Raw genomic sequence first — 26,949 nt, forward strand, 5'->3', positions numbered from 1 at the left:
TGTCCTCAAAAAATTCCACTAAATTAGTTAGGCATGACCTGCCCTTTACGAACCCATGCTGCGTCTGCCCAATGGGACAATTTCTATCCAGATACCTCGCAATTTCTTCCTTGATGATAGATTCCAGCATCTTCCCTACTACCGAAGTTAAGCTCACTGGCCTATAATTTCCTGCTTTCTGCCTACCTCCTTTTTTAAACAGTGGCGTCACGTTTGCTAATTTCCAATCCACCGGGACCATCCCAGAGTCTAGTGAATTTCGGTAAATTATCACGAGTGCATCTGCAATTTCCCTAGCCATCTCTTTTAGCACTCTGGGATGCATTCTATCAGGGCCAGGAGACTTGTCTACCTTTAGCCCCATTAGCTTGCCCATCACTCCCTCCTTTGTGATAACAATCCTCTCAAGGTCCTCACCTGTCATAGCCTCATTTCTATCAGTCGCTGGCATGTTATTTGTGTCTTCCACTGTGAAGACCGACCCAAAAAACCTGTTCAGTTCCTCAGCCATTTCCTCATTTCCCATTATTAAAACTCCCTTCTCATCCTCAAAAGGACCAATATTTACCTTAGCCACTCTTTTTTGTCTTATATATTTGTAAAAACTTTTACTGTCTGTTTTTATATTCTGAGCAAGTTTACTCTCATACACTATCTTACTCTTCCTTATAGCTTTTTTAGTAGCTTTCTGTTGCCCCCTAAAGATTTCCCAGTCCTCTAATCTCCCAGCAATCTTTGCCACTTTATATGGTTTTTCCTTCAATTTGCTACTCTACCTTATTTCCTTAGATATCCACGGTCGATTTTCCCTCTTTCTTCCGTCCTTCCTTTTTGTTGGTATAAACCTTTGCTGAGCACTGTGAAAAATCGCTTGGAAGGTTCTCCACTGTTCCTCAACTGTTCCACCATAAAGTCTTAGCTCCCAGTCTACCTTAGCTAGTTCTTCTCTCATCCCCTTGTAATCTCCTTTGTTTAAACACAACACACTAGTATACACTAGGGGGTAAATATCCTCTATCCGGGGGCAGTGGGTATATATCCGCCATCGGGGGGCAGTGGGTAAATATCCTCTATCCGGGGCAGTGGGTGAATATCCTCTATCCGGGGCAGTGGGTAAATATCCTCTATCGGGGGGCAGTGGGTAAATATCCTCTATCCGGGGCAGTGGGTGAATATCCTCTATCCGGGGCAGTGGGTAAATATCCTCTATCCGGGGCAGGGGGTAAATATCCTCTATCTGGGGCAGGGGTAAATATCCTATATCCGGGCAGTGGGTAAATATCCTCTATCGGGGGGCAGTGGGTAAATATCCTTTATCCGGGGCCAGTGGGTAAATATCCTCTATCGGGGGGCAGTGGGTAAATATCCTCTATCGGGGGCAGGGGGTAAATATCCTCTATCTGGGGGCAGTGGGTAAATATCCTCTATCTGGGGCAGGGGTAAATATCCTATATCCGGACAGTGGGTAAATACTCTCTATCCGGGGAGGGAGTAAATATCCTCTATCTGTGGCAGGGGTAAATATCCTATGTCCGGGCAGTGGGTAAATACTCTCAATCCGGGGAGAGGGTAAATAACCTCTATCGGGGGGCAGATGGTAAATATCCTCTATCCGGGGCCAGTGGGTAAATATGCTCTATCCGGTGAGGGGGTAAACATCCTCTATCCGGGGAGGGGGTAAAATATTCTCTATCCGGTGCCAATGGGTAAATATACTCTATCCGGTGAGGGGGTAAACATCCTCTATCTGGTGAGGGGGTAAACATCCTCTATCCGGTGAGGGGGTAAATATCCTCCATCCGGGGAGTGGGTAAATATCCTCTATCCGGGGAGTGGGTAAATATCCTCTATCCGGGGGCAGTGGGCAAATATCCTCTATCGGGGGGCAGTGAGTAAATATCCTCTATCTGGGGGCAGGGGGTAAATATCCTCTATCCAGGGGTAATGGGTAAATATCCGATATCCGGGGCAATGGGTAAATATCCTATATCCGGGCAGTGGGTAAATACTCTCTATCCGGGGAGGGGGAAAATATCCTTTATCGGGGGGCAGTTGGAAAATATCCTCTATCCGGTGAGGGGGTAAATATCCTCTATCCGGGGAGGGGGTAAATATCCTCTATCCGGTGAGGGGGTAAATATCCTCTATCCGGGGAGGGGGTAAATATCCTCTATCCGGGGAGGGGGTAAATATCCTCTATCGGGGGGCAGTGGGTAAATATCCTCTATCCGGGGCAGGGGGTAAATATCCTCTATCCGGGGCAGTGGGTAAATATCCTCTATCGGGGGGCAGTGGGTAAATTAGCTCTATCGGGGGGCAGTGGGTAAATATCCTCTATCCGGGGAGGTGGTAAATATCCTCTATCCGGGGCATGTGGTTAAATATTCTCTATCCGGGGCCAGTTGGTAAATATCCTCTATCCGGTGAGGGGGTAAATATCCTCTATCCGGGAAGAGGGTAAATATCCTCTATCCAGGGGCAGTGGGTAAATATCCTCTATCCGGGGCAGTGGGTAAATATCCTCTATCGGGGGGCAGTGGCTAAATATCCTCTATCTGGGGCTAGGGGTAAATATCCTCTATCCAGGGGCAGTGGGTAAATATCCTCTATCGGGGGGCAGTAAGTAAATATCCTCTATCGGGGGGCAGTGGCTAAATATCCTCTATCTGGGTCAAGGGGTAAATATCCTCTATCCGGGGGCAGTGGGTAAATATCCTCTATCGGGGGGCAGTGGCTAAATATCCTATATCTGGGGCAAGGGGTAAATATCCTCTATCCGGGGGCAGTGGGTAAATATCCTATATCCGGGGGCAATGGGTAAATATCCACTATCCGGGGCAATGGGTAAATATCCTATATCCGGGCAATGGGTAAATACTCTCTATCCGGGGATGGGGTAAATATCCTCTATCGGGGGGCAGTTGGTAAATATCCTCTATCCGGGGAGGGGGTAAATATCCTCTATCCCGTGCCAGTGGGTAAATATGCTCTATCCTGTGAGGGGGTAAATATCCTCAATCCGGGGAGGGGGTAAATATCCTCTATCCGGTGCCAATGGGTAAATATCCTCTATCCGGGGAGTGGTTAAATATCCTCTACCCGGGGAGTGGGTAAATATCCTCTATCCGGGGCCAGTGAGTAAATATCCTCTATCCGGGGAGGGGGTAAATATCCTCTATCCGGTGAGGGGGTAAATATCCTCTATCCGGGGAGGGGGTAAATATCCTCTATCCGGGGGCAGTGGGTAAATATCCTCTATCCGGGGAGTGGGTTAATATCCTCTATCCGGGGCAGTGGGTAAATATCCTCTATCCGGGGCAGTGGGTAAATATCCTCTATCCGGGGCAGTGGGTAAATATCCTCTATCCGGGGCAGTGGGTAAATATCCTCTATCCGGGGGCAGTGGGTAAATATCCTCTATCCGGGGCAGGGAGTAAATATCCTCTATCCGGGGCAGTGGGTAAATATCCTCTATCCGGGGGCAGTGTGTAAACATCCTCTATCCGGGGCAGTGGGTAAATATCCTCTATCCGGGGACAGTGGGTAAATATCCTCTATCGGGGGCAGTGGGTAAATATCCTCTATCCAGGGGCAGTGGGTAAATATCCTCTATCTGGGGGCAGTGGGTAAATATCCTCTATCCAGGGGCAGTGGGTAAATATCCTCTATCGGGGGGCAGTGGGTAAATATCCTCTATCCGGGGCAGTGGGTAAATATCCTCTATCCGGGGTGCAGTGGGTAAATATCCTCTATCCGGGGCAGGGGGTAAATATCCTCTATCCGGGGTGCAGTGGGTAAATATCCTCTATCCGGGGCAGGGGGTAATATCCTCTATCCGGGGGCAGTGGGTAAATATCCTCTATCGGGGGGCAGTGGGTAAATATCCTCTATCCGGGGCAGTGGGTAAATATCCTCTATCCGGGGCAGTGGGTAAATATCCTCTATCCGGGGCAGTGGGTAAATATCCTCTATCCGGGGCAGTTGGTAAATATCCTCTATCGGGGGCAGGGGGTAAATATCCACTATCCGGGGCAGTGGGTAAATATCCACTATCCGGGGGCAGTGGGTAAATATCCTCTATCCGGGGCCAGTGGGTAAATATCCTCTATCGGGGCAGGGGGTAAATATCCACTATCCGGGTCCAGTGGGTAAATATCCTCTATCCGGGGACAGTGGGTAAATATCCTCTATCGGGGGGCAGTTGGTAAATATCCTCTATCCGGGGAGGGGGTAAATATCCTCTATACGGCGGCAGTTGGTAAATATCGTCTATCCGGGGAGGGGGTAAATATCCTCCATCCGGGGACAGTGGGTAATTGTCTCTATCCGGGGAGGGGGTAAATATCCTCTATCGGGGGGCAGTGGGTAAATATCCTCTATCGGGGGCCAGTGGGTAAATATCCTCTATCCGGGGCAGTGGGTAAATATCCTCTATCCGAAGAGGGGGTAAATATCCTCTATCCGGGGAGTGGGTAAATATCCTCTATCCGGTGAGGGGGGTAAATATCCTCTATCCGGGACAGTGGGTAAATATACTCTATCCGGGGCAGTTGGTAAATATCCTCTATCGGGGGGCAGTGGGTAAATATCCTCTATCCGGGGCAGTGGGTAAATATCCTCTATCGGGTGCAGTGGACTAAATATCCTCTATCTGGGGCAAGGGGTAAATATCCTCTATCCGGGGGCAGTGGGTAAATATCCTCTATCGGGGGGCAGTGGCTAAATATCCTCTATCTGGGTCAAGGGGTAAATATTCTCTATCGGGGGGCAGTGGGTAAATATCCTCTATCCGGGGCAGTGGGTAAATATCCTCTATCCGGGGCAGTGGGTAAATATCCTCTATCCGGGGCAGTTGGTAAATATCCTCTATCGGGGGCAGGGGGTAAATATCCACTATCCGGGGCAGTGGGTAAATATCCTCTATCGGGGGGCAGTGGGTAAATATCCTCTATCCGGGGAGGGAGTAAATATCCACTATCCGAGGGCAGTGGGTAAATATCCTCTATCCGGGGCCAGTGGGTAAATATCCTCTATCGGGGCAGGGGGGTAATATCCCACTATCAGGGGCCAGTGGGTAAATATCCTCTATCCGGGGACAGTGGGTAAATATCCTCTATCGGGGGCAGTTGGTAAATATCCTCTATCCGGGGAGGGGGTAAATATCCTCTATCGGGGGCAGTGGGTAAATATCCTCTACGGGGGCGTTGGGTAAATATCCTCTATTCCGGGGCGTGGTAAATATCCTCTATCCGGGGCAGGGGGTAAATATCCTCTATCCGGGGGCAGTGGGTAAATATCCTCTATCGGGGGGCAGTGGGTAAATATCCTCTATCCGGGGCAGGGGGTAAATATCCTCTATCCGGGGCAGTGGGTAAATATCCTCTATCCGGGGCAGTGGGTAAATATCCTCTATCCGGGGCAGGGGGTAAATATCCTCTATCCGGGGCGTTGGGTAAATATCCTCTATCCGGGGCAGTTGGTAAATATCCTCTATCGGGGGCAGGGGGTAAATATCCACTATCCGGGGCAGTGGGTAAATATCCACTATCCGGGGGCAGTGGGTAATATCCTCTATCCGGGGCCAGTGGGTAAATATCCTCTATCGGGGGCAGGGGGTAAATATCCACTATCCGGGGCAGTGGGTAAATATCCTCTATCCGGGGAGGGGGTAAATATCCTCTATCCGGGGGCAGTGGGTAAATATCCTCTATCGGGGGCGTTGGGTAAATATCCTCTATCCGGGGAGGGGGTAAATATCCTCCATACGGCGGCAGTTGGTAAATATCGTCTATCCGGGGAGGGGGTAAATATCCTCTATCCGGGGACAGTGGGTAATTGTCTCTATCCGGGGAGGGGGTAAATATCCTCTATCGGGGGGCAGTGGGTAAATATCCTCTATCGGGGGGCAGTGGGTAAATATCCTCCAACCGGGGAGGGGGTAAATATCCTCTATCGGGGAGTGGGTAAATATCCTCTATCCGGGGAGTGGGTAAATATCCTCTATCCGGTGAGGGGGGTAAATATCCTCTATCCGGGACAGTGGGTAAATATCCTCTATCCGGGGCAGTTGGTAAATATCCTCTATCGGGGGGCAGTGGGTAAATATCCTCTATCCGGGGCAGTGGGTAAATATCCTCTATCGGGTGCAGTGGCTAAATATCCTCTATCTGGGGCAAGGGGTAATATCCTCTATCCGGGGGCAGTGGGTAAATATCCTCTATCGGGGGGCAGTGGCTAAATATCCTCTATCTGGGGCAAGGGGTAAATATCCTCTATCCGGGGCAGTGGGTAAATATCCTCACTCCGGGGCAATGGGTAAATATCCTCTATCCAGGGGTAATGGGTAAATATCCGATATCCGGGGCAATGGGTAAATATCCTATATCCGGGCAGTGGGTAAATACTCTCTATCCGGGGAAATGGGTAAATATCCTCTATCTGGGGGCAGTTGGTAAATATCCTCTATCCGGGGAGGGGGTAAATATCCTCTAACCGGGGCAGTGGGTAAATATCCTCTATCCCGGGCCAGTGGGTAAATATCCTCTATCGGGGGCGTTGGGTAAATATCCTCTATCCGGGGAGGGGGTAAATATCCTCTATCCGGGCAGTTGGTAAATATCCTCTATCCGGGAGTGGGTAAATATCCTCTATACGGCGGCAGTTGGTAAATATCCTCTATCCGGGGAGTGGGTAAATATCCTCTATGCGGGGCAGTGGGTAAATATCCTCTATCCGGGGCAGTGGGTAAATATCCTCTATACGGCGGCAGTTGGTAAATATCCTCTATCCGGGGAGTGGGTAAATATCCTCTATGCGGGGCAGTGGGTAAATATCCTCTATCCGGGGCAGTGGGTAAATATCCTCTATCCGGGGCAGTGGGTAAATATCCTCTATCCGGGGCAGTGGGTAAATATCCTCTATCCGGGGCAGTGGGTAAATATCCTCTATCCGGGGCAGTTGGTAAATATCCTCTATCGGAGGCAGGGGGTAAATATCCTCTATCCGGGGCAGTGGGTAAATATCCACTATCCGGGGGCAGTGGGTAAATATCCTCTATCCGGGGAGGGGGTAAATATCCACTATCCAGGGCAGTGGGTAAATATCCACTATCCGGGGGCAGTGGGTAAATATCCTCTATCCGGGGCAGTGGGTAAATATCCTCTCTCCGGGGCAGGGGGTAAATATCCACTATCCGGGGCCAGTGGGTAAATATCCTCTATCCGGGGACAGTGGGTAAATATCCTCTATCGGGGGGCAGTTGGTAAATATCCTCTATCCGGGGAGGGGGTAAATATCCTCTATCCGGGGGCAGTGGGTAAATATCCTCTATCCGGGGCAGTGGGTAAATATCCTCTATCCGGGGAGGGGGTAAATATCCTCTATCCGGGGACAGTGGGTAATTGTCTCTATCCGGGGAGGGGGTAAATATCCTCTATCGGGGGGCAGTGGGTAAATATCCTCTATCGGGGGGCAGTGGGTAAATATCCTCTATCCGGGGAGTGGGTAAATATCCTCTATCCGGGGAGTGGGTAAATATCCTCTATCCGGGGAGTGGGTAAATATCCTCTATCCGGGGAGGGGGTAAATATCCTCTATCCGAGGAGGGGGTAAATATCCTCTATCTGGGGAGTGGGTAAATATCCTCTATCCGGTGAGGGGGGTAAAATCCTCTATCCGGGACAGTGGGTAAATATCCTCTATCCGGGGCAGTTGGTAAATATTCTCTATCGGGGGGCAGTGGGTAAATATCCTCTATCCGGGGCAGTGGGCTAAATATCCTCTATCGGGTGCTGTGGCTAAATATCCTCTATCCTGGGGCAAGGGGTAAATATCCTCTATCCGGGGGCAGTGGGTAAATATACTCTATCGGGGGGCAGTGGCTAAATATCCTCTATATGGGGCAAGGGGTAAATATCCTCTATCCGGGGCAGTGGGTAAATATCCTCAATCCGGGGCAATGGGTAAATATCCTCTATCTGGGGGCAGGGGGTAAATATCCTCTATCCGGGGGCAATGGTTAAATATCCACTATCCGGTGAAATGGGTAAATATCCTATATCCGGGCAGTGGGTAAATACTCTCTATCCGGGGATGGGGTAAATATCCTCTATCGGGGGGCAGTTGGTAAATATCCTCTATCCGGGGAGGGGGTAAATATCCTCTATCCGGTGGAAGTGTGTAAATATCCTCTATCGGGGGCAGTGGGTAAATATCCTCTATCCGGTGGAAGTGTGTAAATATCCTCTATCGGGGGCAGTGGGTAAATATCCTCTATCCGGTGGAAGTGTGTAAATATCCTCTATCTGGGGCAGGGGTAAATATCATCTATCCAGGGCAATGGATAAATATCCTCTATCGGGGGGCAGTGGGTAAATATCCTCTATCCGGGGGCAGTGGATAAATATCCTCTATCCGGGGTGCAGTGGGTAAATATCCTCTATCCGGGGCAGGGGGTAAATATCCTCTATCCGGGGGCAGTGGGTAAATATCCTCTATCGGGGGGCAGTGGGTAAATATCCTCTATCCGGGGCAGGGGGTAAATATCCTCTATCCGGGGCAGTGGGTAAATATCCTCTATCCGGGGCAGTGGGTAAATATCCTCTATCCGGGGCAGTGGGTAAATATCCTCTATCGGGGGGCAGTGGGTAAATATCCTCTATCCGGGGCAGTGGGTAAATATCCTCTATCGGGGGCGTTGGGTAAATATCCTCTATCCGGGGCAGTTGGTAAATATCCTCTATCGGGGGCAGGGGGTAAATATCCACTATCCGGGGCAGTGGGTAAATATCCACTATCCGGGGGCAGTGGGTAAATATCCTCTATCCGGGGCCAGTGGGTAAATATCCTCTATCGGGGGCAGGGGGTAAATATCCACTATCCGGGGCCAGTGGGTAAATATCCTCTATCCGGGGAGGGGGTAAATATCCTCTATCCGGGGGCAGTGGGTAAATATCCTCTATCGGGGGCGTTGGGTAAATATCCTCTATCCGGGGAGGGGGTAAATATCCTCCATACGGCGGCAGTTGGTAAATATCGTCTATCCGGGGAGGGGGTAAATATCCTCTATCCGGGGACAGTGGGTAATTGTCTCTATCCGGGGAGGGGGTAAATATCCTCTATCGGGGGGCAGTGGGTAAATATCCTCTATCGGGGGGCAGTGGGTAAATATCCTCTATCCGGGGAGGGGGTAAATATCCTCTATCCGGGGAGTGGGTAAATATCCTCTATCCGGTGAGGGGGGTAAATATCCTCTATCCGGGACAGTGGGTAAATATCCTCTATCCGGGGCAGTTGGTAAATATCCTCTATCGGGGGGCAGTGGGTAAATATCCTCTATCCGGGGCAGTGGGTAAATATCCTCTATCGGGTGCAGTGGCTAAATATCCTCTATCTGGGGCAAGGGGTAAATATCCTCTATCGGGGGGCAGTGGGTAAATATCCTCTATCCGGGGCAGTGGGTAAATATCCTCTATCGGGTGCAGTGGCTAAATATCCTCTATCTGGGGCAAGGGGTAAATATCCTCTATCCGGGGGCAGTGGGTAAATATCCTCTATCGGGGGGCAGTGGCTAAATATCCTCTATCTGGGGCAAGGGGTAAATATCCTCTATCCGGGGGCAGTGGGTAAATATCCTCACTCCGGGGCAATGGGTAAATATCCTCTATCCAGGGGTAATGGGTAAATATCCGATATCCGGGGCAATGGGTAAATATCCTATATCCGGGCAGTGGGTAAATACTCTCTATCCGGGGAAATGGGTAAATATCCTCTATCTGGGGGCAGTTGGTAAATATCCTCTATCCGGGGAGGGGGTAAATATCCTCTATCCGGGGCAGTGGGTAAATATCCTCTATCCCGGGCCAGTGGGTAAATATCCTCTATCCGGGGCAGTGGGTAAATATCCTCTATCCGGGGGCAGTGGGTAAATATCCTCTATCCGGGGCAGTGGGTAAATATCCTCTATCCCGGGCCAGTGGGTAAATATCCTCTATCCGGGGCAGTGGGTAAATATCCTCTATCCCGGGCCAGTGGATAAATATCCTCTATCCGGTGAGTGGATATCCTCTATCCGGGGAGGGGGTAAATATCCTCTATCCTGGGCCAGTGAGTAAATATCCTCTATCCGGTGAGGGGGTATATATCCTCTATCCGGGGCCAGTGAGTAAATATCCTCTATCCGGTGGAAGTGGGTAAATATCCTCTATCGGGGGCAGTGGGTAAATATCCTCAATCCGGGGCAGTGGCTAAATATCCTCTATCCGGGGAAATGGGTAAATATCCTATATCCGGGCAGTGGGTAAATACTCTCTATCCGGGGATGGGGTAAATATCCTCTATCGGGGGGCAGTTGGTAAATATCCTCTATCCGGGGAGTGGGTAAATATCCTCTATCCGGGGAGTGGGTAAATATCCTCTATCCGGTGGAAGTGGGTAAATATCCTCTATCGGGGGCAGTGGGTAAATATCCTCTATCTGGGGCAGGGGGTAAATATCATCTATCCGGGGGCAGTGGGTAAATATCCTCTATCTGGGGCAGGGGGTAAATATCATCTATCCGGGGCAATGGGTAAATATCCTCTATCGGGGGGCAGTGGGTAAATATCCTCTATCCGGGGGCAGTGGATAAATATCCTCTATCCGGGGCTGTGGGTAAATATCCTCTATCCGGGGGCTGTGGGTAAATATCCTCTATCGGGGGCAGTGGGTAAATTACCTCTATCCGGGGAGTGGGTAAATATCCTCTATCGGGGGCAGTGGGTAAATTACCTCTATCCAGGGAGTGGGTAAATATCCTCTATCCGGGGAGTGGGTAAATATCCTCTATCCGGGGAGTGGGTAAATATCCTCTATCCGGGGAGTGGGTAAATATCCTCTATCCGAGGAGTGGGTAAATATCCTCTATCCGGGGAGGGGGTAAATATCCTCTATCGGGGGGCAGTGGGTAAATATCCTCTATCCGGGGCAGTGGGTAAATATCCTCTATCCGGGGAGTGGGTAAATATCCTCTATCCGGGGCAGTGGGTAAATATCCTCTATCCGGGGAGTGGGTAAATATCCTCTATCCGGGGCAGTGGGTAAATATCCTCTATCCGGGGAGTGGGTAAATATCCTCTATCCGGGGCAGTGGGTAAATATCCTCTATCCGGGGCAGTGGGTAAATATCCTCTATCGGGGGGCAGTTGGTAAGGATCTAACCATGTTCACCATTAACTTGTAATCGCCACAAACCGTTCAATCCAGGTTCAGCACTGGGACCACCGGCATCGTCCAGTCAGCGAAATGCTCCGGCCGGCTGATCCCACACTTTCCAACCGCTGAAGCCCACCCTCAATCCTCCCAACAACGGTGTAAGGAACCAACGAGTCCATAAATATTCGGGTTGGTCCACCTGGTTAGTGGCCGAGGCTCCATTAATGGGACTGAGGCCCGGTCAAAATACTTCACGGAACTTGCTCTGTACTGAGCATAACCCTCCCTCCCCCCCTACACCACAACGCCCACTCAAACCCCCCAACCCCCAACCCCCACCTCCGCCTCACCCCCCACCCAAAAAACATATTGCCAATCAATCTTCAGGTGGTGCAGCCAATCATGGCTCAACAAGCTAGGGCCATCGCCTTGTACCACAAGGAGAGGCAGATGCAGGAACTGACCGCTGGAAGCTACCGGAGCAAGTGTAGACCCCACTATGTTCAAAAGCTCACTTTTGACATGGTCAACCAAGCTTCCGTGCCCGTCAATGACAAGTTACCTACTCCCTGCCTGTTCTACTCGAAGGTGTGTTGTGCCACTGTTGAAACAGCCTCTCCATCCGGAGCAAATGTCCATTGACCTGCACCGGAATATGGATTGGGGCTATACAGACATCGACAAACAACTGAGATGTATCTCGGCCTCATCCTGGGCTGGTTTAGCACAGGGCTAAATAGCTGGCTTTTAAAGCAGACCAAGGCAGGCCAGCAGCACGGTTCAATTCCCGAACCAGCCTCCCTGAACAGGTGCCGGAATGTGACGACTTGGGGCTTTTCACAGTAACTTCATTTGAAGCTTACTTGTGACAATCAGCGATTTTCATTTCCTAAGCCTCTTCTGGGGTGTCCAATGCAAGGCCTTACCCTGGGGTCGATGCCTGTCACAATCAGGGCGCCTGGGGCACTGGCTCGTCTGCTGCCAGCAGTTACGTCTGGCCTGATGTCCGCGCGTCACGCAGGGGACAGGGTTACTGTCAGTGGAGTCTGGAGATGGAGTGTGGCACACTGCCGGGCCCCGTGACCAAAGGCCGGAATCGCCATTGTGTTCCTTCTGAGTCGTAGGGGAACCGTGCGAGGGGCAATGCGGACAATATTCACCTCCATACCCTGAAGCTCCTGAATGCCCTTTGCCGCGCTCTCTTGGGAAAGGGAGATTGTTCCCCTTGTTAAAACCTGAGGGAACTTTTACCCTGAGTTTCACTGCTGTTTACCCCGTAAAGGAGACGATCACCAGCATATCCACCAAACAGTGCCGTACTCAGTACTTGCCGATCGTTCAAAGTAAAAAAAAAAATCTGCAATGCATGCTGGACCTTTCTGCCATATTGAACCTGTACTTCTGAACGATAACAGATTGGGGTTGGGTTGAAATACCGCCCGCCAGGGCAGCACTGTGGCGCAGTGGTTAGTATTGCTGCCTCATGGCACCGAGGTCCCAGGTTTGATCCCAGCTCTGGGTCACTGTTCATGTGGAGTTTGCACATTCTCCCTGTGTTTGCGTGGGTTTCGCCCCCACAACCCAAGGATGTGCAGGGTATGTGGATTGGCCATGCTAAATTGCCCCTTAATTGGAAAAAATGAATTGGGTACTCTGAAAAGAAAAAAAGAAATTCCGCCCTGCCAACACTGCGAAACGGTTGAACAAAATCCAGTGGGAAGCTGCTGGAAAAGTGAGGTCACTGATCACTCCAAACACAAGCTGTCTGCGATATTACCGTCTGGCACTCGTTTTCTGTGATATTATTGGCTCTGAAGAAGTACCGCATTCGTTCTGCGCCCTGATTCCAGGTTCCCATATCAATGGTCAAAGGCATCGAAATGGCCAAACAAAGGCATCGTCACTCATCCAACTTTGCAGCGTGATCCAGAAGAAAAGAAAATCCAATGGATGGAGATGGCTCCGCTGCATAGGTTGCACGTCCACAGCTCTAGGTTTACCCACGCCGCCAGTTTAATAAGGTTCATGGAGTCCATGATAAGCTAAAGTAAATGAAATTTGTCTTGAACGCTGGTAGAACCTCACCAGGTATTCTCTCTGTCGGTCAGTTCTAGACTAGCTGACCTTTTACCCAAGTACGGGTAAGCTATCTCGCCCCTAGTGGAGGAGCTCATACTTCTCAAGGAGCACGGGGAAAACAATCATCCTCACACCGCCTGTCCCGTGCTGGTTATTCCACCATCCTTCTTAAAAGTCGTAAACCCTTCAACACATCGGTCCTAATCTATGCCACCCTGCAACCATGTCTCAAATACCATATTGACAAATTGAAAATTGGGACTTATTTCTGGAAGTAATAGACTGTTGGGTTGTCAAAATGAAATCTCTGATGTCCTGTTGGAAAGAAAATCTACTTACCTTACCAAACCTAGCTTGTCTGTAACAGTAGCGTCATAAATAAGTGGCAAAAAAAACATTTGTATTAACGGCATCCCATGGTATCAAATTGAGAATAATAACAACCTTACCAGTGATACTGCATTCCAAAAATTAACTGCATAAAACGATACTGTTGGGTGATATCAGTAAAGGCTGGGGAAGGTGTCCAGTGGGTGGAGACAATCTTCCTCTCGTCAATATTGAAGAAAAATGTGGAAAAAGAATCAAATGGTTTAGCATCTGATCACATTTTGTTATGAGACAAAGGTGCTGAACATATTAACAAACACAAACTCATTGACAGATAATGATGACTCACATTTAATATTAAAGATCATAAGACCAAGGAGCAGGAATAGGCCATTCAGCCCATCAAGCCTGCTTCATCATTCATGAGATCATAATTGCGGTCTTAACTCCAAATTCCTGCCAAAAACTCCCTTGTAGATCAAAACTCCGTCAAACTCAGGCTTCAATATATTTAATAACTTGGCCTTTACCACCCTGGAGAAGAGAATTCCAAAGACCCTCCAAACTTCTGTCTCAAACAGGTGTGCTCTAGATAATCTAATAATAATAATAATCCTTTATTGTCACAAGTAGGCTTCAATGAAGTTACTGTGAAAAGGCCCCAGTCACCACATTCCGGCGCCTGTTCGGGGAGGCTGGTACTGCTGGCTTTGTTCTGCATAACAAACCAGATGTTTAGCCCACTGTGCTAAACCAGCCCCTTTGTCCAACAAGGGAAATATATTCTCAGCATCTACTCTGTCAAGGCGCCCCAGGATCTTGCATGTTTCAATAAGATCACCTCTCATTCTTCTAATCTGAAATATACCCAGGGCAAGATTCTCCGTCAGCAGGATTCTCCGTCGGCGGGATTCTCCGTCAGCGGGATTCTCCGTCGGCGGGATTCTCCGTCGGCGGGATTCTCCACTTCGCCGGCAGCACACTCAAACCCGGGGATTTCCCGATGGTGTGGGGGTGCCCACAATGGGAAACTCCATTGGCCGGCTGACGGGACAGAGGATCCAGCTAGCAGTGGGGACGCGCCGCACCAGAAAACGGGTACGGCGGGAAAGAAAATCCCACCCCCTCATCTCTCCTTGCCCTTCATCCCAGGAATCAGCCTGGCGAACCTTCTCTGAATTGGCTCCACTGCAACTATATGGCTCTTTAAATAAGGAGACCAATACGGCACAAAGCACTCCAGATGTGGTCTCACCAATGTCCTGTACAATTGCAGCAGGATTTCTCAACTTTTATACTCTTGCCCACTTTCAGTAAAGGTGAACATATTTGGCTTTTTGTGATTTATATACAAGTACACCCAGATCCCTCTGCATTGCAGCATTCTGCAGATCTCCCCTCTTCAATTATATTTGCTTTTTTATTCTTCCTTCCAAAGTAGACAATCTCACATTTTTCCACAATATATTCCATCTGCCAAATTTTACCCTCTTATTCAATCCATCTATATTGAAGACTTTCGTATCTTCCTTACTACTTGTTTTTCTACCTATCTGTTGTCAACAAATTTGGCTGCAATATATTTGGTTTCTTCGTCCAAGTCATTTGTATAGATTGTAAATAGCTAAGGCCCTAGCACTGATCAGTGTGGCACTACACTTAATTACAGTTTATCATTTATCCTGACTCTCTTTCCTGTTAGCTAATCCTCCATCCATGCGAATAAACCATCAGCAAGATTATGAGTTCTCAGTCTGTGAGTAACCTTCTTTGTGATGTGGAGATGCCGGCGTTGGACTGGGGTGAGCACAGTAAGAAATCTTACAACACCAGGTTAAAGTCCAACAGGTTTGTTTCAAACACTAGCTTTCGGAGCACTGCTCTTTCCTCAGGTGAATGAAGAGGGATGTTCCAGAAACATATATATAGACAAATTCAAAGATGCCAGACAATGCTTAGAATGCGAGCATTTGCAGGTAATTAAATCTTTACAGATCCAGAGGTGGGGTAACCCGAGGTTAAAGAGGTGTGAATTGTCTCAAACCAGGACAGTTGGTAGGATTTTGCAGGCCCAGGCAGATGGTGGGGGGGGGGGGGGGGGGATGAATGTAATGCAACATGAATCCCAGATCCGGGTTGAGGCCACACTCATGTGTGCGGAACTTGGCTCGAAGTTTCTGCTCAGCGATTCTGCGTTGTCGCGAGTCCTGAAGGCCACCTTGGAGAACGCTTACCCGGAGATCAGAGGCTGAATGTCCTTGACTACTGAAGTGTTCCCCGTTCCCCGACTGGAAGGGAACATTCCTGCCTGGCGATTGTCACGCGATGTCCGTTCATTCGTTGTCGCAGCGTCTGCATGGTCTCGCCAATGTACCACGTTTCAGAACATCCTTTCCTGCAGCGTATGAGGTAAACAACCTCATACGCTGAGTCGCCGAGTCGCGCGACAATCACCAGGCAGGAATGTTCCCTTCCAGTCGGGGAACACTTCAGTAGTCAAGGGCATTCAGCCTCTGATCTCCGGGTAAGCGTTCTCCAAGGCGGCCTTCAGGACGCGCGACAACGCAGAATCACTGAGCAGAAACTTATAGCCAAGTTCCGCACACATGAGTGCGGCCTCAACCGGGACCTGGAATTCATGTCGCATTACATTCACCCCCCACCATCTGGCCTGGGCTTGCGAAACCCTACCAACTGTCCTGGCTTGAGACAATTCACACCTCTTTAACCATGGGTTACCCCTATCTCTGGATCTGTAAAGATTTGATTACCTGCAAATGCTCGCATTCTAAGCATTGCCTGGCATCTTTGAACTTGTTTATATAAATGTTTCTGGAACATACCTCTTCATTCACCTGAGGAAGGAGCAGTGCTCCGAAAGCTAGTGTTTGAAACAAACCTGTTGGACTTTGACCTGGTGTTGTAAGACTTCTTACTGTGATAACCTTTTATTTGGCATAGAACATAGAACATAGAACGATACAGCGCAGTACAGGCCCTTCGGCCCTCGATGTTGCACCGACATGAAAAAAATCTAAAGGCCATCTAACCTACACTATGCCCTTATCATCCATATGCTTATCCAATAAATTTTTAAATGCCCTCAATGTTGGCGTGTTCACTACTGTTGCAGGTAGGGCATTCCACGGCCTCACCACTCTTTGCGTAAAAAACCCACCTCTGACCTCTGTCCTATCTATTACCCCTCAATTTAAGGCTATGTCCCCTCGTGCTAGCCACCTCCATCCGCGGGAGAAGGCTCTCGCTGTCCACCCTATCTAACCCTCTGATCATTTTGTATGCCTCTATTAAGTCACCTCTTAACCTTCTCCTCTCTAACGAAAACAACCTCAAGTCCATCAGCCTTTCCTCATAAGATTTTCCCTCCATACCAGGCAACATCCTGGTAAATCTCCTCTGCACCCGTTCCAAAGCTTCCACGTCCTTCCTATAATGAGGCGACCAGAACTGTACGCAATACTCCAAATGCGGCCGTACTAGAGTTTTGTACAACTGCAACATGACCTCATGGCTCCGGAACTCAATCCCTCTACCAATAAAGGCCAACACACCATAGGCCTTCTTCACAACCCTATCAACCTGGGTGGCAACTTTCAGGGATCTATGTACATGGACACCGAGATCCCTCTGCTCATCCACACTACCAAGAATTTTACCATTAGCCAAATATTCCGCATTTCTGTTATTCTTTCCAAAGTGAATCACCTCACACTTCTCCACATTAAACTCCATTTGCCACCTCTCAGCCCAGCTCTGCAGCTTATCTATGTCCCTCTGTAACCTGCAACATCCTTCCGCACTGTCTACAGCTCCACCGACTTTAGTGTCGTCTGCAAATTTACTCACCCATCCTTCTGCGCCCTCCTCTAGGTCATTCATAAAAATGACAAACAGCAACGGCCCCAGAACAGATCCTTGTGGTACGCCACTCGTAACTGAACTCCATTCTGAACATTTCCCATCAACTACCACTCTCTGTCTTCTTTCAACTAGCCAATTTCTGATCCACATCTCTAAATCACCCTCAATCCCCAGCATCCGTATTGTCTGCAATAGCCGACCGTGGGGAACCTTATCAAACGCTTTACTGAAATCCATATACACCACATCAACTGCTCTACCCTCGTCTACCTGTTCAGTCACCTTCTCAAAGAACTCGATAAGGTTTGTGAGGCATGACCTACCCTTCACAAACCCATGCTGACTGTCCCTAATCATATTATTCCTATCTAGATGATTATAAATCGTATCTTTTATAATCCTCTCCAAGACTTTACCCACCACAGACGTTAGGCTCACCGGCCTATAGTTACCGAGGTTATCTCTACTCCCCTTCTTGAACAAAGGGACCACATTTGCTATCCTCCAGTCCTCTGGCACTATTCCTGTAGCCAATGATGACCCGGCATCTTACCGAATACCATTTGGACATCCAAGTACACTATATTTACGGGTACCCCTTTATCCACTTTGTTTGTTACATCCTCAAATAAATGTGTCAGACATGATTTCCCTTTCACAAGACTGGCTGATCCTGTAATGAACTCCAATTGGCTTTAGTGGTTGGCCAATTGGAGTATGAGCTCCCTCAATGATAGCTCATTGAGGGGGCCCATATAATCACCTGTGTAGGCTTTGTGAGCCAGCCTTAAGTTGACTGGACTGCTAGCAGCACTGTTTGTAGCTGCTCCTGTAATATCGTTATTGTAAATAAATATTGGTGTGGCGACGGAACTCCTGCCTCCCGTGGATTACTACAGATCCCATTATGAGTTTGTAAACTTCCTGCCTCCTTCATAACAAATTATAATATTTTCCCACTGACAGGCGTTAGGTTAACCAGCCTATAGGTTCCTGCTTTCTGTGTCCTTCCTTTCTTGAACAGAGGTGTTACTGCATTTGTCAAATCACCTGGGATCCTTACAGAATCTAGGGAAGTTTGGAAAAATATTGAACCAAGTTAGTTTCCAAAGAAATATTTCACTTATAAATAAAATATTGTGAATGTATTTACATTATGTTTTGATCAATTTTCTCATCTTTGCTTTCTGGCTTGAGATTACCATTAAACAGGTCAATAAACAGTATCTAATGAGGTAGTATTTAACTGGCTTTATGAAGAAAGTAAATATCGGGCTCTAATAACCTTCTTTGGAAAACTGCATACTCTTTGTCATTTGTTAATTCTGAACAAAATTGGTTGTTGTTCCTTCAGGATGACGTAACGGGTTACACTTTCTATCCCTCTTGTCCTTCTTGAATGTCTTCAGCTTTTGACATGATTGAGCACATCATCCTCCTCCGATGTCTCTCCATCATCATCCCGTTTATGGGACAGCGCTAACTTCACTCCTCCATATTGTAACTGGGGAATCACCTGCAATGGCATCTATTCCTTTTCTTGCACCATTGCCTCTGAAGTCTCACAAGGATCTCTTCTTGTCTCCTCCTATTTCTCATCCACATGCTGTCCTTGGCCACATTGCCTGATTCTATCCCTGCTTCAGCCTGCCTGCTCTTGCAGCTTTCATTCGTGCCTTTAATACCCCTGACTGACTTCCGACATTTTTCCCTCCATTAACTTGAGCAAATCCCAAATCCTTCAGCTTCCATTTAAGTTCCAGTCATCGCTGACCCACATTGTCTTCTACTTAAGTAGTGACTTGCTTTTAAAATTTGCATGCTTGATTTCAAATCACTTCAAGGTGTGACCATTCCCATCTCTGCAAACCCTCCAGACTGAAACCCCTTGCATTTCTTTGTGCTGGCCTGACCACTTGATCAACTCCAATTTTAATTGCTCTGTTACTGGTGGTTCAGCCTCAGCTCAGGAATTACTCCCTAAACCTATCTGCCCTTTACCTCACTTTCATCCTTTAAAGTCTACTGATGAAGTGTGTGGCCATCTGCTCCAACACCCCCTGCGCCTCCGTGTCAATTTATTTTTGTAATTCTCCTCTGATGCACCATGGGACATTTAATGATATCAAGGCATAAATAAATACAAAGGGCGGGATTCTCCGCTGGCCGACGACGATTTCACGATCGGGCAGAGAATCCCTTTTTACAACCAAATCGGAGGTGGTGACTGTTTTCAGATGCTCTACCCCCTCCAAAATGGCATCATCGGGGAGTGCACAGCACTCCGTTGGGAAGGGCTCAGGACATCACCTGAAGGCCCTCCCCCGTGCTCCACCCCCGATGGGCCGAGTTCCCGACTGCACGGTTGATCCGTGGTCTCAGCGTTCAGGAACCCAGCGTGACGGCTGCGGACTGTGTCCAGCAGCATCACAGTCGGGGCAGGTAGGGAAGCCATGCTGCTAGCCTGGAAGCGGTGGGGGGGGGGGGGGGGGGGTACCTGCAAGGGCTGAGGGACTGACCCAGGGGTGGAGACTGGGTGTCTAGGGGAGCACTATCTAGCAGATCAGGTCTGTGCACAGCCGGCACGATCACTGCAAGTTGGCGGTGTGCGTATGGGCTGCCACGGATTGACAATTCTCCAGGCATTTATATCAGGAAGGCTGTGCATTTTATGTAGCGTGACTGCTAGCCCCTCACCGTCGGAGGATCGGTGCTGAGGCCTCGCCACTTTTTCCCACGTTAAACACCAGGGATCCAACGGACGTAGTCCGAAAATCGGAGAATCCAGCCACAATGTTGTTTTTTTTCCAAATATTTTTTTTCTTCCTTGCGTTCAAACTTTTCTCCAAAGTTTTGAGTGTGTTATATCAGGAAGAATCAATAATTGAAGCATATAAATTGGTTCTTATTTTCTAGGTTGGTGTGAAGGCTGTTCAGTACAACTTTCCATACTCCCGGGTCAGGCTTCAGAGGGATCTAAAGGACCAGACAGTATCAGGTAGAAAAAATTTGCCTTCTCTCTTTCCCCCTCCTGTGTCCTTTTCCAGTGACTCCCTCCCTGCTTTGTTTACCATACTATCATTTGGGTGTCCATTGCATTTTCACTTGAGACACATAAATCAAAGATATGGGGCTGCAATTTCAGGAATGTATCCATATTATTATTCCACTAATAGCATTTAAAAGCCATAGGGACAGTCCTCCCATCAGTGTAAAGTTGCAATGTTCTTAATGTTTCAAGAATTTTCTTCCTACATCAATTTTCCCACCGTAACCTTATTGGGGGGAAAATATTTTCTAATTAACATTTGTGGCTCAAAGAACTCTTAGCTACTGAGGTTTGAGTCAAGTTTAACCAATGACATTACAGTTATGTTGCAAATTTACAAAAACAGGTGTCTTCTGGGCAAGTGTTGCGAAGGTTGATCAAGGAGCCATCAGGCCCAATTCTTCTAATAGAACAATCCAGTGGAAAGCCAAATCCACTGACTAACATAATGACAGCTTTCAAGTGTGTTGCTCAATAAAGAATACAAACATTTGATGATTCAGTTAAGTGAGCCAATTTCACACTTGAAAGTAGTCTTTTATCACTTGCAAATTTAGACAACTGCAATGTTGTGGCTGGTTTTGCACAGTGGGCTAAATAGTTGGCTTGCAATGCTAGCAGCGCGTGTTCAATTCCAATATCGGAGTCCCCAAACAGGCGCCGGAATATAAGAACATAAGAACTAGGAGCAGGAGTAGGCCATCTGGCCCCTCGAGCCTGCTCCACCATTCAATTAGATCATGGCTGATTTTTTGTGGACTCAGCTCCACTTTCCGGCCCGAACACCATAACCCTTAATCCCTTTATTCTTCAAAAAACTATCTATTCTTTACCTTAAAAACATGTAATGAAGGAGCCTCAACTGCTTCACTGGGCAAGGAATTCCATAGATTCACAACCCTTTGGGTGAAGAAGTTCCTCCTAAACTCAGTTCTAAATCTACTTCCCCTTATTTTGAGGCTATGCCCCCTAGTTCTGCTGTCACCCGCCAGTGGAAACAACCTGCCCGCATCTATCCTATCTATTCCCTTCATAATTTTAAATGTTTCTATAAGATCCCCCCTCATCCTTCTAAATTCCAACGAGTACAGTCCCAGTCTACTCAACCTCTCCTCATAATCCAACCCCTTCAGCTCTGGGATTAACCTAGTGAATCTCCTCTGCACACCCTCCAGCGCCAGTACGTCCTTTCTCAAGTAAGGAGACCAAAACTGAACACAATACTCCAGGTGTGGCCGCACTAATACCTTATACAATTGCAACATAACCTCCCTAGTCTTAAACTCCATCCCTCTAGCAATGAAGGACAAAATTCCATTTGCCTTCTTAATCACCTGTTGCACTTGTAAACCAACCTTCTGTGACTCATGCACTAGCACACCCAAGTCTCTCTGAACAGCGGCATGCTTTAATATTTTATCGTTTAAATAAAAATCCCGTTTGCTGTTATTCCTACCAAAATGGATAACCTCACATTTGTCAACATTGTATTCCATCTGCCAGACCCGAGCCCATTCACTTAACCTATCCAAATCCCTCTGCAGACTTCCAGTATCCTCTGCACTTTTCTCTTTACCACTCATCTTAGTGTCATCTGCAAACTTGGACACATTGCCCTTGGTCCCCAACTCCAAATCATCAATGTAAATTGTGAACAATTGTGGGCCCAACACGGATCCCTGAGGGACACCACTAGCTACTGATTGCCAACCAGAGAAACACCCATTTATCCCAACTCTTTGCTTTCTATTAATTAACCAATCCTCTATCCATGCTACTACTTTACCCTTAATGCCATGCATCTTTATCTTATGCAGCAACCTTTTGTGTGGCACCTTGTCAAAGGCTTTCTGGAAATCCAGATATACCACATCCATCGGCTCCCCGTTATCTACTGCACTGGTAATGTCCTCAAAAAATTCCACTAAATTAGTTAGGCACGACCTGCCTTTTACGAACCCATGCTGCGTCTGCCCAATGGGACAATTTCTATCCAGATGCCTCGCCATTTCTTCCTTGATGATAGATTCCAGCATCTTCCCTATTACCGAAGTTAAACTCACTGGCCTATAATTTGGCAGTAACTTCAGTAACTTCATTGAAGCCTAGTTGTGACAATAAGAGATTATTATCATGATGTAAAGGGATTGATGAACACTCTTGCACTATCTTTGGTGACAAGTGATGAAGGAACAGGAGTAAGATCAAAACAAGGGAGCCAAATTAACTGGTGAATAACGAGCTTGATTTAAAGCAATATCTTAAAGAGGAGATATGGAAAAGTGGGGGGGGGGGGGGCGCTTAGGAAGGGAATTTGAAAGTATGCAGCTGAGGCAGCAGACAACAATGCTTTTAATTGTGAAGGGAGGGGATATGCGCAAGGTATTTTTTATTTATTCAAGAGGTGTGGGCTTCGCTGGCTTGGCCAACGCTTGTTGCCCATCCCTAATTGTCCTAAAGAAAGTGGTGGTGAACACAAGTCTTTAGTACTGGTGCAGGAATATTGTCAGGACCCATAGCCTTTGCTGTATCCAGTGGGTTCAGTCCACTTTATTGCAACGTGATTTCAAAAAATCATTTTTTGAAATCACGTTGCAATAAAGTGGATGAACTAATCGCTCAGATTGATATAAATGGGTACGATATAATTGGGATTACGGAGACATGGCTGCAAGGTGACCAGGGATGGGAACTGAATGTCCCAGGGTTCTCAGTATTTAGGAAGGACAGGTATAAAAGAAAAGGTTGTGGTGTGGCACTGCTGGTTAAAGAGGAAATTAACACAATAGTGAGAAAGGATATTAGCTCTGACAATGTGGAATCTGAATGGGTAGAGTTGAGTAATGCCAAGGGGCAAAAAACACTGGTGCATGTCATATATAGACCCCAAAACTGCAGTGGTAAGGTTGGGAATGGCATTAAACACAAAATTAGAGATTCATGTAATAAGGGAATATCGGTGATCATGGGTGATTTTAATCTTCACATAGATTGGGCAAATCAAATTAGCCACAATGCCGTAGGGGAGGAATTCCTGGAGTGTATACGGGATGGTTTTCTTGACCAATATGTGGAGGAACCAACTAGAGAGCAGGCCATCTTAAAATGGGTACTGTATCGTGAGGAGGGAATCTTTGCCAATCTGGCTGTACGAGACCCCTTGGGGAGAGCGAACAGAACATGATAGAATTTTTTATCAAGATGGAGAGTCAAGTAGTTGATTCAGAGGCAAGCGTGCTGAATCTTAATAAAGAGAACCATGAAGATATGAGGCATCAGTTGGCCTTGATAGATTGGGGAGAGTTACTTAAAGAGATGTCAGTGGATAGGCAATGGCAAAAATTCAAGGAACGCATGGGAGAACTACAGCAACTGTTCATTCCTGTCTGGCACAAAAGCATAGGGGGTAAGAGGGCCAATCCATGGCTCACAAGGGAAACTAGATATAGTATCCGAACCAAGCAAGAAGCAAGATTGGCCAAGAAAAATAATAGGTTTGAGGATTGGGAGCAGTTTAGAACTCAGCAAAGAAGGACGAAGGGATTGATTAAGAAGGCGAAAGTACAGTACGAAAGGAAACTTGCAGAAGACTGACACTAAGAGTTTTTATAGATATGTGAAGAGAAAGTGATTTGTCAAGAGAAATGTAGGCCCCCTACAGACAGAAACAGGGGAATGCATAATAAGGTACAAAGAAATGGCTGAGCAATTGAATACATACTTTGGTTCTGCCTTCACAAATGAGGACACAAATCAGATCCCAGAAATGTTGGAGAATGAAAGGTTTAGTGAGAGGGAAGAACTGAGGGAGATCAACATTAGTAGAGAAATGGTGCTGGGAAAACTGATGGGATTGAAGGCGGATAAATCCCCAGGGCCTGAGAATCTGCATCCCAGAGTGTTTAAGGAGGGGCTCTGGAAATAGTGGATGCATTGGTTGTCATCTTCCAGAATTCTATAGACTCTGGAACTGTCCCTGCAGATTGGAGGGTAGCTCACATCACCCCAATATTCAAAAAGGGAGGGAGAGAGAAAGCAGGGAATTATAGACCAGTAAGCCTAACATTGATACTGAGGAAAATTCTTGAATCCATTATCAAGGACTTTATAGCGGAACACTTTGAAAGCAGTGGCAGGATCAGTCAGAGTCAGCATGGATTTATAAAGGGAAAATCATGCTTGACAAAATACAACATCTCAAAGTTTGCAGGTGATACCAAGTAGGGTGGGAGGGTGAACTGTGACAAGGATGCAGGGATTCTACAGCATGATCTGGATAGGTTGGGCAAGTGGGCAAATCAATGGCAGATGCAGTATAATTTGGATAAGTGTGAGGTTATTAACTTTGGAAGCAAAAACAGGAAGGCAGATTACTACCTGAATGGTTGTAAATTGGGAGAGGGGAATGTGCAGTGGGACCTGGGTGTCCTTGTGCACCAGTCGCTGAAGGTAAGCATGGACGTGCAGCAGGCGATAAAGATGGCTAATGGTATGTTGGCCTTCATTGTGAGAGGTTTCAATTATAGAAGCAGGGATGTGTTGCTGCAATTATACAGGGCCTTGATGAGGCAACACCCTGAGTATTATGTGCAGTTTTGGTCTCCTTCTCTGAGGAAGGATGTTCTTGCTCTCGAGGGAGTGCAGCGAAGGTTTACCAGACTGATTCCAGGGATGGCGGGACTGTCATGAGGAGAGATTGACTAGGTTGGGATTGTTCTTGCTGGAGTTCAGAAGAATGAGGAGGGATCTCATAAAGACTATGACATTCTAACGGGACTGGACAGGGTAAGATGTTACCAATGATGAGTGTGTCCAGAACCAGGGGTCACAGCCTGAGGATTCAGGGTAACCATTTCGGACAGAGATAAGGAGACATTTCTTCACCCAAAGAGTGGTGAGCCTGTGGAATTCATTACCACAGCAAGTAGTTGATGCTAAAACATTGAATATATTCAAGAGGCGGCTCGATATAGAACTTGAGGAGAATGGGATCAAAGGCTTTCGGGAGAAAGCAGGATTAGACTATTGAGTTGGATGATCAGCCATGATCGTGATGAATGGCGGAGCAGGCTCGAAGGGCCTCCTCCTGCTCCTACCTTCTATGTATCTATGTATGTATGTGGACTGAATCGTATTGGCTGAAGACTGACATGTGATGCTGGGACCCTCCGGAGGAGACCGAGATGGATCATCCACTCGGCACTTCGGACTTCGGCACTTCATCCACTCAGACTTCCGGAGGAGACCGAGACGGATCATCCACTCAGCACTTCTCACTGAAGATTGTTTGAATGCCTTAGGCTTGTCTTTTGCACAGATTGGCTGGAATCCTCCATCATTGAGGATGGAGATATTTGTGGACCCTCCTCCTTCAGTGAGTTATTTAATTGTCCACCATTCACAGCTGGATGTGGCAGAACTGCAAAGCTTAGATCTGACGTGTTGGTTGTGGAATTGCTTAGCTTTGTCTATCACTTGCTGCTTATGCTGTTTGGCACATAAGCAGTCCTGTGATGTAGCTTCACCGGGTTGCCACATCATTTTTCGGTATGCCTGATGTTGCTCCTGGGCATGCTCTCCTGCACTCTTCATTGAACCAGGGGTGATCCCCTGGCTTGGTGCTAATGTTCAAATTGGGGATATGCCGGGCCGTGAGATTACAGATTGTGGTTGAATACAATTCTGCTGCTGCTGATGGCCCACAGCGCCTCATGAATGCCCAGTCTTGAGTTGCGAGATCTGTTCAAAATCTATCTCATTCGGCATGATGGCATTGCCACAGTGTCTCCCACCAAGATGGGCGAAGTTGAAGCCGCCATTAAAAACATGAAGAATGGACAAGCCACAGGAGTGGACAGGACTCATGAGAATCTCAGACAGAGAAAAAGTTCCTGCCTACGTCAGGGATGCCGTCATCACCAACATCTTCAAGAAAGGAGACAAAGCGGTCTGTGGAAATTAACGAGGGATCTCCCTACTCTCCATTGTCAGGAAAATCATTGCCTGATCCTTGCTGGTCACCTTCTCCTAGTCTCTGAGGAAATTCCCCGGAAAATCAGTGGAACAATGGACATGATTTTCACAACTTGGCCACTTCAAGAGAAATGCCAGGAGCAACACGAACTACTCTACACAGCCTTCGTTGATCTGACCAAGGCTTTTGACTCAGTCAGTCAGGACGTTCTATGGAAAACCCTGTCAAAGGCCAGTTGTCCAGAGAAATTCATCAACATCCTCCAATCCTCCACGGCAAGTCTTCACCGATAGAATTAAGATAGAAACCTTTTGAGGCCAAGACTGGAGTCAAACAGGGATGTGTCATCACACCCACCCTTTTCTACATTTTCATCACCATCAACCTTTACCTAGTCAAGAACAAGCTTGCCAGTGGAGTGGACATCATCTACAGGATGGATGGA

General features: G+C 47.6%; 1 protein-coding gene across 6 annotated transcripts in view; it reads left to right on the forward strand.

Annotated features, from left to right (window-relative positions):
- The window catches only part of pcloa (piccolo presynaptic cytomatrix protein a), a 543,385-nt gene that overhangs the window by 296,012 nt on the left and 220,424 nt on the right, over positions 1–26,949 (forward strand). For all 6 annotated transcript variants that reach the window (XM_038811992.1, XM_038811991.1, XM_038811990.1 and 3 more), the window contains one exon: positions 20,398–20,479. In XM_038811992.1, the coding sequence (XP_038667920.1) occupies positions 20,398–20,479 (82 nt within the window). The remainder of the gene's footprint in view (positions 1–20,397; positions 20,480–26,949) is intronic.

The sequence above is a fragment of the Scyliorhinus canicula genome, chromosome 11 (genome assembly GCF_902713615.1).
Source record: "Scyliorhinus canicula chromosome 11, sScyCan1.1, whole genome shotgun sequence".
NCBI lineage: Eukaryota > Metazoa > Chordata > Chondrichthyes > Carcharhiniformes > Scyliorhinidae > Scyliorhinus > Scyliorhinus canicula.